Below are 14,288 nucleotides of genomic sequence, written 5' to 3'. Positions count from 1 at the left end.
GGGAAGATGACCCAGGACCTAGAATCAAACATGGAGTCAGCTGCCACGAAATGAATTACTGTTTTTCTGACTCAGTTAAAGACCTGAGTGTTCTGGAAAAAAAAAAAATCACACATACTGTGTACATTTGCACTTATCAAAATTATATTGTGAGATGTATTATAACTACAGAAAAGTATATTATTGTACATATCTAGTCAAAAATAATAATGTGATATCCCATGTAAGAATCATCTGATTATAAGTGAGGAACTGTCCATGTCTAAAAATTCCCTGAAGGCTTTTGAAGAATTTCCCTATACATCACAAACTATGTAATGATTAAAATGACCAGTACATATTGAGTTACTGCTTTTAGATTAATCATATCCATGATGAAGGGGTCACAATTGTCCTTAGGACACAGCTAATCCCGGAGAAGTTGACAGCAGCGTTTCACAACATCTCGAAAGGCCTCCATGAATTTGTCATTCCGGAGGGTAAAGATAAGTGGATTCAGAAAAGGGGTCACCACTGAAACCAGCAGTGATGCTACTCTGTTGTAATCAGCTGCCTGGGTTTGCTTGGGTTTCACATAGAGGAACAAGCAGGTGCCATACCCAATCACGACAAAGGTGAAGTGAGACGCACACGTAGAAAAGGCTTTCCTCCGCCCAGAGGCTGAGGGGATCTTGAGGATGGTAGAGATGATGTAGGTGTAGGAGATGATTGTAGGGATCAGAGAACCAAAAAGAACAAAAACAGCCATTAAGAAGAGGATAAACTCCGTGAAAAGAGTATTATTGCAGGATAGTTTGAGCAATTGCCCTCGGTCACAAAAAAAATTGTTCACCACATTGGATTTGCAGAACGTAAGCTGAAATGTGGCATACACTGGCCAGATTTCAAAAAGAAACCCAAACACCCATGACACAATGACCACCCAGATACAGGTGTGACCGTTCATAATGACATTGTACCTCAAAGGGTTACAGACAGCCACGTAACGGTCCACAGCCATCGCTCCCAGTAATGCAAACTCGGTGGTCCCCAGAGAAAGGTACAGGAAGAGCTGGGTGACACATGCAGCCAGAGATATCGTCTGCATCCCAGGGAGCAGCAACCCCCAAAGCATCACGGGCACAATAACAGATGTAACCAAGATCTCCAAGGCAGAGAGGTGACCAAGGAAGAAATACATGGGGGACTGCAGACGTTTATCAGCACACACAATCAAGATGATGACCATGTTTCCCATTAATGTCACTGAGTAGAAGAAGAAGAAGGTAGCAAAGAGAAGATGGTGTAGTTCCTTGGAGCCAGGGAAGCCAAGGAGATAAAATTCAGTGGCACTAGACTGATTCCCCAACATTTAGTTCTGAGCTCTTGTTCCGTGGGAAATCTAAAGAGCAAAGGAGAGAAAACAGGCTTCTGATCTCAAAAAGATTAAAGACATTTCCAATTTGAGAAAAAAATCCTACTGCTAGAATCCACAACATAATGCTCCTATTATCGATACAAGATTGGTGTTAAGTGTTTTATGAAGAACATGTATCATATATGAAGGTAAATGTAAATGCCCAAGAACATGAGCAATAGCCACCAATACCACACTCAGGGCATGAAAACCCACCCACCCCTGTCTCTACCCTTTCCTCTCAACTCACCGGCCAGCCTCCCTTCAAATTTACTCTGTCCTGCCACCTTGTCCTCTTTCCTGACCACAGTGTGCTTGTTTATACCATTAACCGTGCCATCTCAAATGCCCTAAAGTGTCTTCTCTGCCTCTTATATTTGGTATGTGCTGCAAAATCCTGCTACATTTCAAGAGATATAAGCATGGTTGATCCCAAATGTAGCTAATTACACCCATACATGGTTATTTCTATGTATCTTCTAAACATAGGCTCTATTTGCATTATATTCAGGTTAAGTTCTGCCTCAATTATGCTATCAACGTTGCATTGATGTTGGAACATGGGACCTATTTAGGATATTGTCATAAGATAAGAGTATTTTAAGACAAAATATGGGGTCTTTCCCTGACACCTGGAACACTGGCTCCCTGAAGAGGATTATCCACTACTTCCTCCTTATCCTCACGGTGAAAGGATCCTATATTACTCATTTCTCCAAGCAGAAATATGTCTCTCCAAGCAGAAAGAGCCTCCCCAGCTCCCCATTAGTGACCTACAAATAGAAAATTTGATTCCTCTGGACAGTAATTGACAACATTGGGGGGGGGGTACCAGAATAAATTCCTACCTGTCATACAGTTTCCAACCTGGACCAGAAGACAAGAAAACACCTGTGATAGAGAAGCAAAATCCTCCATATCCCCTAGGTCTCAAATCTCTGGTTCCAAAAGGGAGACAAGACCTCCAAACGGGCAGCCTGTCTCTCCAACCAAACTGCCATGGGGTCAGTCCCATAGAGCATCTTGGAAAATTCAAAAGAGCACGTCTGCTTATCTATGACTCTCTCTTTTCTCCAGGGCCAAAGGGTAATGAAAAAGTTAGAATACACTCATAGAGATCATGGTGCATTTCTCAGGGGGTCTGGAATCCCTCATTCACCACATCTAGTCTTTGCCCAAAGATGTCCACTCCAAAAGCTACATGCACAATTTTACTCTCTAACCTCTTTAAGACATATTTTTCTTTCTATTCGCTCTCATCAATGGCTCAAGTCATATGCTATGTTTACTTGTTTCTTAATTTATCCCCAAAATCCCACATCACAATGAAGTACCTTGAAGCAAGTTGCTTATATTACTTATATTGCCACTTGTGACAAGAACAGAGTCAGACAAAGTGTGTATACTCTAGAGATATTTTTAAATGAATATATCAATTAATAGATGAAGGAAGAAATCAATGAAGAAACAAGGAGTTTCCAACTTGGATATGTATCCCTCCATTCACTCTGCTCCTAAGCACTGCCCACTCAGCCTGCAGTCTCACTTCCCGGAGATCCCTGACATGATGGCAAGCAGATATAAGGAAGACATGAAGACAGACAATAGAGCAGGGATTTAGGTGATGGCAGAGAGTGTACGCATCACCAGCACTGGACCCCATCAACCTGCCTTTTGCTATGGAGGAAGCTCTGAGGGAGAGCCATGTACTCTGCAGCTCCCTTAATCCACCTCTTCAAGCTCTAGGACTCTTGTTCTATATGCAGCCAAGCCCCGCCCCTCCCATGATGATGCTCTTCCACTCTCTCCTTCACTGAATGGGATACCTGGCAGACACCCACCTCCAGAGAAGAGGATTGGACTGGAAAGGTCTATTGTTCTTCAGGTATCAACCCAGGCTACCCATGGCTAGTAAAGAGACATGCTAGGGAGGCAGGGGCAGCTCCTGCTGTCTCCACTCATGGCGAAGACACCATCAACACACTGGAGCTTAGAAATAGTCCACAAGTATTGCTGAGAGGAATCTGCCTATCTCCCCCTCCTGTGTTCTCTCTGCCTCCTTCTTTCTCTACCTGACCTGTCTCCAAGGACAGTTATACACTGAGGAATAATTTGCACACTTTCAGAGACACACTAGGGATACACTTAAGGGAAAGCTGGAGAACCTTTCACTCTTCTCTCCCGAGGATAATCACATTTTAGATCCTGGAAAAGTTCTGTGTGTTGAGCAAACTTAAAAACTCCTAGTCAGGAATTTCTCAGAGTCCAGACTGACTTCTTCTCAGCACAACCACCAAGCTGTGAACAGTCAGCCCTCTGATCTGCTCTGTGCTTTTCCCTGACTCCATGTAGCCCTACAGAGCCTAAGCTACCCCCAGGATGAGACTCCACTCATGGCTCCAAGACATACCTCAAAAGCCTAGAGGTCCCTACATCTACTTCTTCATCTTCCCAAGGTTTCACAAAGCACGTTCTTCCCAGAGGATCTCTGCACAATCTCCACCACATATCCTCTGTCCACAGTCCTTGGAGCCTGGTGAGAGGGAGAGACAAGACCTATCCCCTACTCCAAATTCACATCCCGCTAATGCCACAGCCCATACCAGGCCCTCCAACATGCATCCAATTGTGGTTGTTCAGCCATATATTTCCCTTCATAAAGGTCTTCAGATGCTCTCAGCTCACCTCCCTGTGCCACTTGAATTGAGGGGTGAAAGTGCTGAAACAATACTCAGAATCAACAACAACAAAATACTACATGAAAGTGAGCACAGCTGAGCTACGGGGCAACACAGCAAAATCACTTTTAAAATATTGACTCTTACACCTTGAGAACCAACCATCATTTTTCATAAAATAATCAGATCACAATTTCAAAACACATGGAGGGATATAAGGTAAAGTGTAAATGTCCCTCTCCCCAGGTGTTTGATTTTCCTGATCCATCTGCTAGAGATAAATATTACTATAAGTTATTATTAGAGTTTTCTAGTGTATTCATACAGACGTATTCTGTGTGTTTTTAAGAATATCCGTATGTACGTTAAGTAAATAATATTTTAGTAAGTATATTAGCCAGCTACCTTCTTCTAATATACATCTATGTGTGTGTATTTATGCTTGTATGTGTATTAAACTTTCTATATTAACAATGATATGTGAATCACATTTTACATGATTGCCTAATATTCAATTATGAAATCACTAATTATTTTCTAATGAACATGCTGAGAAATGTTCTCCAATTCTTCATATCTATATTGCTGCTGCAATAAATATTCTCACGTCTGAAAAGTTATATAAGTACAACTTTTTTTTAAAGTTACATTTATTTATTTGAGAGAGAGAAAGAGAGCATGAGAGGGAGGGGCAAAGGGAGAGAGAATCTCAAGCCGACTCTACACTGAGAGCAGAGCCAGACTCGGGGCTCAATCTCTAGACCAGGACATCATGACCTGAGCTGAAACCAAGAGTTGTTGCTGAACCAACTGTACCACCCAGGGGCCCCCATAACTTTTCAATTGTATAACGTTTAGCAGATATCAAATCACTCTCAAAAAGTTGCATTAATTTATAATCTCTATGTAAAGTTTTTACACGTAATTCCAGTTAATGTACAGTGTAGCATTAGGTTCAGGTATACAGTATAGTGACTCCACACTTCCAGACATCACTCAGTGCTCATCACAAGGGTGCTCCTTAATCCCCATCACCTATTTCACCCATCTCCCTTCTGGTGACCATCAGTTTGTTTTCTATTGCTAAGAGCATGTTTCTTGGTTTGCCTCTCTCTCTCCTTTTTCCCCCCTTTGCTTGTTTCTTTGGTTTCTTAAATGAGATTACATTAAGCCTATGCCTAGAGCTCTGGTCACGGTATTTCTATTTCAGTGTTAACCCTGTGCAGATCCTAGAATGACACTCACAAAGCAGGAGTCACTACTCATATTGTGAAGTAGAGACCCATCCCTGAGGCCCATCCCCATGGAAAGTGTGCCAACAGCTGCCCATGACACCTCCATCCCAGCATGTGCCTGTCAGCCTCTGAGCAGCTGGGTGGGGTCAATGATGACTGCTAGTCAATAGAGAAGGAACCCTCACTGGCAAATGAGGATATCTGGGGAGGGTGGAGGGCACACTCTGTGTCAGAGCATTCACTGCATAACCAATTTTCTTAATTCCAGGCATGGTTCCATTTCTTTACATATCTTTCCAGTATGATCAACTAGACACTGGAAGACTAGAAATGCAGAAGGAGGAAGGAACATAAAGTAATAACACTCCTTTGGAAAAAGTTTCATTTCTTATGAACTTAAGCATCTATCTTCCTATGATCCCGCAGTTCCACTTGCAGGTAGTTGCCTAAAACAAATCAAAACCTATGTCCTCACAAGTACTTCTGTTATAATGTTCATAGTGCCTCTGTTCATTACAACTAATCATGACAGAAAACAAATATTCATCACCAAGAGAATGATATAGTCATACGAGGAAATACTACTCAGCAACCAAAAGTAACAAAACTCTGACAGACACAAAATGGATGAATTCAGGTGTATTACAGTGAATGAAAAGGTCAGACCCCTCAAAAATGCATGTGGTACCATACACTCTAGAATAGATAAAAGTAATCTGTAAAGAAACCACGGCAGTGATTGCCTCGGTGCTGAAGAGAAAGATTAGGAGTCTGTTCTGAGGTATATGGGCTATCCTTTATAAATTATTAGATTATATTCATTAGCTTTTTATTCAGGATTTTAGCCTCTCTGTTAATGAGAGCTATTGGCCTATAATTTTCTTTTAGGTAAGATCTGTATCACATTTTGGCATCAGGGTAATTTTGGTTATCATGAAATGAGTTGGAAAGTATGTCCTCCTTTCCTAATTTACAGGGAAAAAAGTTTATATTATTTCCTCCTATATTGTTTGCTAAATCCATCACCGAGGACATCTAGGCCATGAGTTTGCTTTGTAATGAAGTATTTATTTACAGGTCAAATGTCTTTTTTAAAGATTTTATTTATTTATGACACACACATGCAGAGAGAGAGGCAGAGACACAGGCAGAGGGAGAAGCAGGCTCCATGCAGGAGCCCAATGTGGGACTTGATCCTGGGTCTCCAGGATCACGCCCTGGGCTAAAGACAGCGCTAAACCACTGAGCCACCCGGGCTGCCCTAGGTAAGATGTCTTTACTAGCTATAGGACTATTCAAAACCTCCCCCTCAGTTTGTGTTTTCCGGGTGAATTGCTTAGTTCATCTAAGTTGTCAAGTTTATTAACATAAAGTTGTTTATGCTATCCATTTTTATATGTTTATAGTTTATTGCATTAATGTGATATCCCTTGCTCCCATTTCTGACATTGGTGATTTGTATTTCTATTTTCTTCCTTGCTCATTTTAGCTAGGGATTTGTCAATCATATTCTTTTCCAAGACATTACATTTGGCTTTATTGATTCTTCTCTATTGCTATCTGGTTTATAGTTAATGTTCTCAAAGCATTCTCCCTATGTGTGTCTCTTCATATGGTGTTCTATTTATAAGGACACCAGTCAGTAGGATTATGGACCCACCCCACTTCAGAATGACCTCATCTTCAAGAATTATATCTGCGATGACTCGTTTCCAATCAAGTTCATATTCTGATGTACTGAGAGGTTAGAACTTAAACATACAAATTTTGATGGATATAATTCAATCTATACCAGATATCTTTGATGCTTCCAATTTTTGGCAATTATGAATGCAGCTACAAAAAGCATTTGTGTGCAAGATTATGTGTGGACACAAGATTTCAACTCATTTGTGTATACACTAAGGAAGATAATTACTAGGTTCTATTGTAAGAGTATATACTTAACTTGTAAGAAATTAACAAATTTCTTTCACGTGCTGGTACCATTTTGCATTCCCATCAGCAAGGAATGAGAGTTCTTCTTGCTCCACATCCTCACCAATATTTGGTATTTAGATTTTAGCCTTTCTACTAGGTGTACGGTGTTATTGCATTGTTGTGTTAATTTACCATTTCCTGATGACATACAATGTCCATCATCTTTTTTTATATGCTTATTTATCACCTGCATAGGTTTTCTGAGGCCTCAGTCCCTATCTTTTGCCCCCTTTTCAATTGAGTTATTTGCTCTTATTGTTGATTTTAAGGAGTTGTTTAGGATACATGTCGAATATTTCACATGTATTTTGCCAAGATTTTCTGCCAAACTTTGGCTTGTCTTTTCATTCTCCTAACAGTCTTTCCCAAAGCAGAAGTGCAACTTTTCCATTTTTCCTTTCATAGATCATGTTTTTGGTATTGTATCTAAAAAGTATTCATCAAACCCAAGGTTATTTCTCCTCTGTTAAGTTCTGATGTTTTGTAGTATTGCATTTTACAATTATGTCTCTGATCCAATTTGAGGTTATTTATGGGAAAGGTTTAAGATCTGTGTCCAGAATTTTTGCATGTGAATGTCCAATTGTTGCAGCACTTTTTTGAAAAGACTATCCTTTCTCTACTGAATTGCCTTTGTTCTTTGTTAGACATCAGTTGACAATAGCTCTGTGGGTCTATTTCTGGGCTTTCTATTCTATCTGCTAATATATTTTTCTACTATTCCAACAATAAAACACTGTCTTGGTAACTATAGCTTTATAATAAGTTTTGAAATTGAGTAGAGTCAGTGCATTCAACTCTGTTCTTCCTCAGGATTGTGTTGACAATTCTGGGCCTTTCACCTTTCCATATAAACACTGGTATCACTTTATCATTATCTACAAAATAACTTACTTGAATTTTGGTTGAGATTGCATTGAATCTATAGATCGAGTTGGGAAGAATTGACATCTTAATGACACTGTTTTCCTGTGCATGAAAATAGGATTTTCTCCATTTATTTAGATCTTTTATTTCTTTCATCAGACTCTTGAAGTTTCTGTAGCTTTCCTCAGATAAAATGTATGCAAATTTTGTTAGATTTATACCTAAATATCTTTTGGTGCTAATGTAGATGGTATTGTGTTTTTAATTTAAAATCCAATTTTCATTGCTGGCATATAGGAAAGCAACTACATAGTAAAGTGATAAACTTTTCTATACTAAGTTTATATCCTGTGAACTTGCTATAATCAATTTTCAATAATATTATATCACCTGGGGTAGTGCAAGTATCTTATAACGAATATCCCCAGCACCTCTCTCACCTATCTTAAACATTGCTGTCATACATTTCACTTATTCATAAGCTAGATCACCCACTTTGTTGCTGCTCTGTACTGACAAAATCTTATCTTTGAGATCAGGTAAGAATAAGAAAACTTGAATATGTTATTTTACTTTAATTTATTTCTACCCTATGATTCTTTGTTTTTACTGTAGATTCAATTTCTGAGTCATATCATTTTCCTTGTCTTCAAACATCTTCTTTTAACATTTCTTACAAGGCTGATCTCCTGCTGACAAACTCCTTCAAATTTTGTTTGTTTGAGAAAGTATTTGTTCACCTGTGAGGATAATTTCCTGGGATAAAGAATTCCAGTCTGGTGGATTTCTTTCATCAGCACATTAAATATTTTACTCTGCTGTCCTTTTGGCTTGCATGTTTTCTGAGGAGGACTCTAATATAATTCTCACTGTTAGTCCTCTGTACATTAGGTGTTTTCTCCCCTTCTGGTTTCTTTCAACATTTTGTCTTTGCCTTTGATTTTCTGCAGTTTTAATAGGATATGCCTACATGTGAATTGTTTGCTATTTATCCTGATCCTACTTTCTGAGCTTCCGGGACCTGTGGTTGGATGCCTTTCGTTAATTTTAGAAAGTTCTCAGTTATTATTACTTCTAACAATTTACTGCTAGATCTCGTATCCCCAGGACACAGAAGATACAACTTTTGTAATGATGCCAAATTCTTAGACACTCTGTTTTATCTCTTTTATTCCTTTTTCACTTTGCATTTCTTTTTGAAGTTTCTATGACATACCATTAAGCTCACCGATTCTTTCCTCAACTATGTGTACTCTTTTCCTGAGCTCATTAAAGACAGGTTTATTTTTGTTTAAATCGGTTTTCTTCTCTAACAATTCATTTTTATTCTTTCTTAGGGTTTCCACTGCTCTACTGCTGTCACTCAATGACTCTTGCATTTTGGCCACTCTTCTACTAGAGCCCTTAGCGTGTTAACCATAGTTATTTTTAAATCCCAGTCTGATTATTTCAACATTTCTGCCATATCTGAGTCTGGTTCTCATGTTTGTCCTGTCTCTTCATACTTTTTTTGGGGGGGTGGGGGGCTGTATTCTTTTGTTTTGTTTTGTTTTAGTATTCCTTGTTATATTTCACTGGAAGCTGTACATTACAAAAAGGTTGAGAAGACCTGAGGTAAACTGGTCTTCTATGAGGTCATATGTTTACCTGGCTAGGAGCTGGGCTGTGTTTACTGTTTAATGCAGCTGTAGGTGTGAGAGGCTAAAATAAATCTCTTGTTCTTATTGCTGTCTCATCTGTTGTCTTTGTGTTTCCCTAGAATCTCCTTCTTAAATAAGGTCCTAGACTCACAGCTATTTCTCTTAATCCCCTGTTATCATACATAAGCCCTACTGATGTGGTGGTAAGGAGTGGAGGGAGTGAAGCATTCCATAGTCCAATCATTAGGTCTCAGTATTTCCCTGAGCCTGTGTCCCTGGGTCATGACTTTACCTTCCCTGTAACCTTGGTGAAACAGGAAAGACAGAGAGACCTGGAGCTGGCTATTTCCCTCTCCCCAGATTGCTTAGACTCTGGTGAAAATCAAACATATTTAGGCATTAACAAAATGGTTCCCACTGAAGGTAGGCTTCTAAGGAAGAGGATGCTCTTAGTGTATTTCACAATGGTTACTTTTCCCCTTCCCCTAATTTGATAGGACTCCTAGTTCTCTGATCTTCACCCTGCGATCCTGACCCAGGTCCTGCGATCCTGACACAATTCACAAATGTGTGGGGGCCCTCCTGAGACTGACACCCTCAAGGTTGTCCACACTCCTTGAGCCTCCAAAATTTGTCATGTACCTTTAAATTCTTCTAACTTTATACTGGCTCCAACAATGGGCTTCTGCTCCAGATTATCTGCCCCAGTACCCTGTCATTCATCGTATTTGCCCATCTTTCCAATCTGGAGAGCAATGGTTTGCCCTGTGACCTGAATTCTCTGATGGATTTAAGAAACTATGATGCTTTTCAGTTTCTTTGTGCTTTACTCTTGTGTGAGCAACAGTGACAACTTCCAAGATCCTTACATACTGAACTGGAAAACAAAAGTCCCCCTAATCATTTGGTTTTAGTTTTTTAGCATCACATATTTATTGTTTTTGCAAATATTTTCTCAACATACTGATATATTTGTTGTTAATAAAATTTAATAAAATCAAAACTTTGATTTAGTATAAATCAAAAAACAGAACTGTCACAAAACAAAAAGAATATAAACTTCTGTTATAATATGTATTCCCTTTTCTTTTTTTAATTTTGTTTTGGATTTTATTTATTTATTAGAGAAAGAGACAGAGAACAAGCAGGGGAAAGAGGAAGAAGTAGACTCCCGGCTGAGCAGGGAGCCCAGTCTGGGGTTCAATCCCAGGGCCCTGGGACCATGACTTGAGCCAAAGGCAGACACTTAACCAAGTGAGCCACCCAGGCATCCCTAATTAGTTGACTTTAATATAAATTACAGATACAGAAACGCTACACAAAGCAAATGTGTATCTAATTTATCATGAGGTAAGTACCTTTGTCACTACCACCCAGATCAAAGAGAAAGAAAGAACATTCATAGAAACCCCAGAACCTTCTGCATTACCCCATTATAATCACAATCCTCATTTCCCCACAAGTAACTATCTTTGCAATCATCACTTTACTACCTTTCTTTCATCAACCAAATTTGCAACACCACACACTCTTGCCCATTTTCTAAAAATTTCATGTATTCTTTACTCCCTTTAATCTGTAAATCTTTTCACCGTTCCTTTCTTTTCCTTATAATCCATTTGTTGCATTCACAAGGTGTGTTGACAGTAGTTTCCTGTAGTCTGGATTTTGGTGATGTCACCCTTATGGTACACTAAAATATATCTTTCTGTTCTGCACATATTTTCCGTAGATTGGCAGCTGAATTCAGGGCACTGATAAGACTAAGCTCCACAAGGAGACACATGGTATTCAAAATGGCACAAAGTAGGGTGCCTAAGGTGCTCCGTTGGTTAAGGATCTGACTTTAGCTGGGGTCATGATCTCAGGGTCATGGGACTGAGCCCCACAATGAGCTCCATGCTCACTAGGGAGTCAGCTTGAAGACAGTCTCTCTCCTCCTCTGCTCCTACCTCTCCTCTCTCTCTCTCTCTCTCTCTCTCTGTGTCTCTCAAATAAATAAATATATTAAATAAAATAAAATGGCAAAAGTAGTGATAAGGAGAAAATTTTTAAAGCACTAAGAGAAAAGAAAACCTGTTACATACAAGGAAAGCCCTGTTAAAACTACCTGCTGATTTTTCAGCCGAAATTCTGCAGGCCAGATATGTTCAAAGTTGTTAAAGTAAAAAACCTACAACCAAGAATACTGTATCCAGCAGGGCTTTGGTACAGAATAACAGGAGATGTAAAGAGTTTCTCAAATTAAAAAAAAATTTAAGACATTATTTATTCATGAGAGACACACACAGAGAGAGAGAGAGAGAGAGTGGCAGAGACAGAGGCAGAGGGACAAGCAGACTCCATGCAGGGAGCCTGACGTGAGACTCGAACCTGGAACTCCAGGATCATGCCCTGGGCTGAAGGCGGCGCTATACCCCTGGGCCACTGTCACTGCCTCCCCGCCACACACAAGAACGTTAAAGGAATTTATGACCACTAAATCATTCACAATAAATGAAAAGGGGACTCTTCGAGTAGAAAGGAAAGACCATAAGCAGGAGTAAGAAATGTAAGAAGCACAAAGCAAAAAAAAAAAAATTAAGTATATCTATAAAAATCAGTCAAGGGATTCACAAAATAAAAGGATGTAAAGTATGATATCATATACCTAAATGTTAGGGGGTGGGGAGAGGAGTAAAGAATGGGTTCAAATTTAAGCAACCACAACTTACTAGAGACTGTTATGTGCTTAGATGTTATATATAAACCAAATAGTAACCACAAATCAAAAACCAGTAATATGTAAGAAATAAAGAGAAAGAAATTCAATCATATTAAAGAGAGCCAGCAAGCCATGAGAGAAGAAAGACACAGAGAACTATAAAAATAACCATAAAACAAGTAACAAAATGGCAATAAGTAAACCTGTAAATAATTACCTTGAATGTAAATGATAAAGTCTCCAATCAAAAGACCTATGTAATGGAATGAATATAAAAGCGAGACCCACCCATTTGCTGCCTACATGAGATTCATTTAAGGCCTGAGACACATGTGGATGGAAAAGCATTGCTCATGCAAAAGAAAAGAAAGCCAGGGTAGTGATAATTATATCAGACAAGATAGACTTTAAAACAAAGATGTAACAAGAGACAAGGACATTACATTCCAACAAGAAGATGTAGCAATTTTAAATATTTATGCATTAAACATAGGAGCATTCACATCATAAAACAGCTCTTAATAAACATGCAGGACATAATTAATAGTAACACAATAAGACTAGGTGACTTTAATACCCCACTTACATCAATGGATAAATAACTCAGAAAGTCAACAAGGAAATAGTGGCTTTGAATGACACATTGGACCAGGTAAATCTAACAGATATATTCAGAACACTCCATCTTAAAACAGCAGAATACATATTCTTTTCAAGTACCCATAGAACAGTCACCAGCATACATAGATATATTATCTTGGGAAAGTAGTATCATGTGCATAGTCTTTTGACCCCTGCTTAGCCACATTAGAATGGCATAAATATTAAAATGGTGGTGTGTCAGGAAAGGGGCTGAGATGGGACAATATAGGAACTGAGATGTGGGTTAAGCTCACTGTAGAGCAGGACAGAAATGCAGTTGAAGGAGAAGGGAGATAGAATGCCCTTTGTCAGGTTGAACAATGTAAAGAAAGCAGGGAGAAGAAACCAGGGGCTTCCCCATTTGCCTTCCTTGCACTCCTGCCTCAGCCCAGGCACACAGCAAGTTCAGCTCCCTCTTGTCACTTCAGGTCCCAGAACTCAGCCCATTGATCTCACACATTTGGGACTGGCATGATAATATGAGTCATAGCAGATAAGAAAATGCCTGTGTCCAAGACTTTCCCTCCTCACTCTCGAGAAAGTCCACCAATTAGAGATGTGCCTGAATTAACACACTTCTGGCCCTGAGGATGGGAAGGAGGCAGGATTGTGGAGTGAGTTCACTCTCACAACTGCCCGTCCTATCCCCAGGTTCCTGTTGGACCTGGAAGCAGGAACCTCAAGAAAAGGTTGAGGCCTAAGGCTGGACTTGGGGTCACTCAGAACAAATAGAGAAAATCGTGGAAACACAGGACAACATACGGAAAGGTGACTCAGCACCTAAAATCCAACATAGAGTCAGTTGCCACTGAATGAGTTATAGTCTTTCTTGTTTGCCCAAAGAGCTTAGTGTACTAAAAAATATCACATACATTTTGTACATTTACATTGTCAGATGTATTATATTTACAGAAAAGTATATAAATGTATATATCCAGTTAAAATATACTAATGAGATCTCCCATGCAGGAACCATCTGATTATAAATAGGAACACCTTCAGTGTGTTAAAACGCCCTTGAAGCATTTTGTAGAGTTCCTCTGTGCATCACAAACCACTTGGTGTTGAAAATGATTCAGATTGAATTAGTGCTTTCACATTACTCAGGTCCATGATGATGAGTCCATGACTGTCCATAGGACACAG

The 14,288-nt window shown here is 39.4% G+C and overlaps 1 protein-coding gene across 1 annotated transcript; it reads right to left on the bottom strand.

Annotated features, from left to right (window-relative positions):
- Positions 1 to 406: 406 nt before the first annotated feature.
- On the bottom strand, positions 407 to 1,467 carry LOC121489174 (olfactory receptor 9A4-like). Its single transcript, XM_041751807.1, has one exon. It carries the CDS (start codon positions 1,349 to 1,351, stop codon positions 407 to 409), a length of 945 nt encoding a protein of 314 aa, XP_041607741.1. The 5' UTR covers positions 1,352 to 1,467.
- Positions 1,468 to 14,288: the final 12,821 nt, after the last annotated feature.

This window comes from Vulpes lagopus, chromosome 4 (genome assembly GCF_018345385.1).
Source record: "Vulpes lagopus strain Blue_001 chromosome 4, ASM1834538v1, whole genome shotgun sequence".
NCBI lineage: Eukaryota > Metazoa > Chordata > Mammalia > Carnivora > Canidae > Vulpes > Vulpes lagopus.
Note: the sequence above shows the minus strand (reverse complement) of the source record. Positions and strands in the feature narration are given on the sequence as shown.

Excerpts from the sequence above, each read along its gene's own strand:
- LOC121489174 (XM_041751807.1), bottom strand. The coding sequence starts at position 1,351 with ATGTTGGGGAATCAGTCTAGTGCCACTGAATTTTATCTCCTTGGCTTC.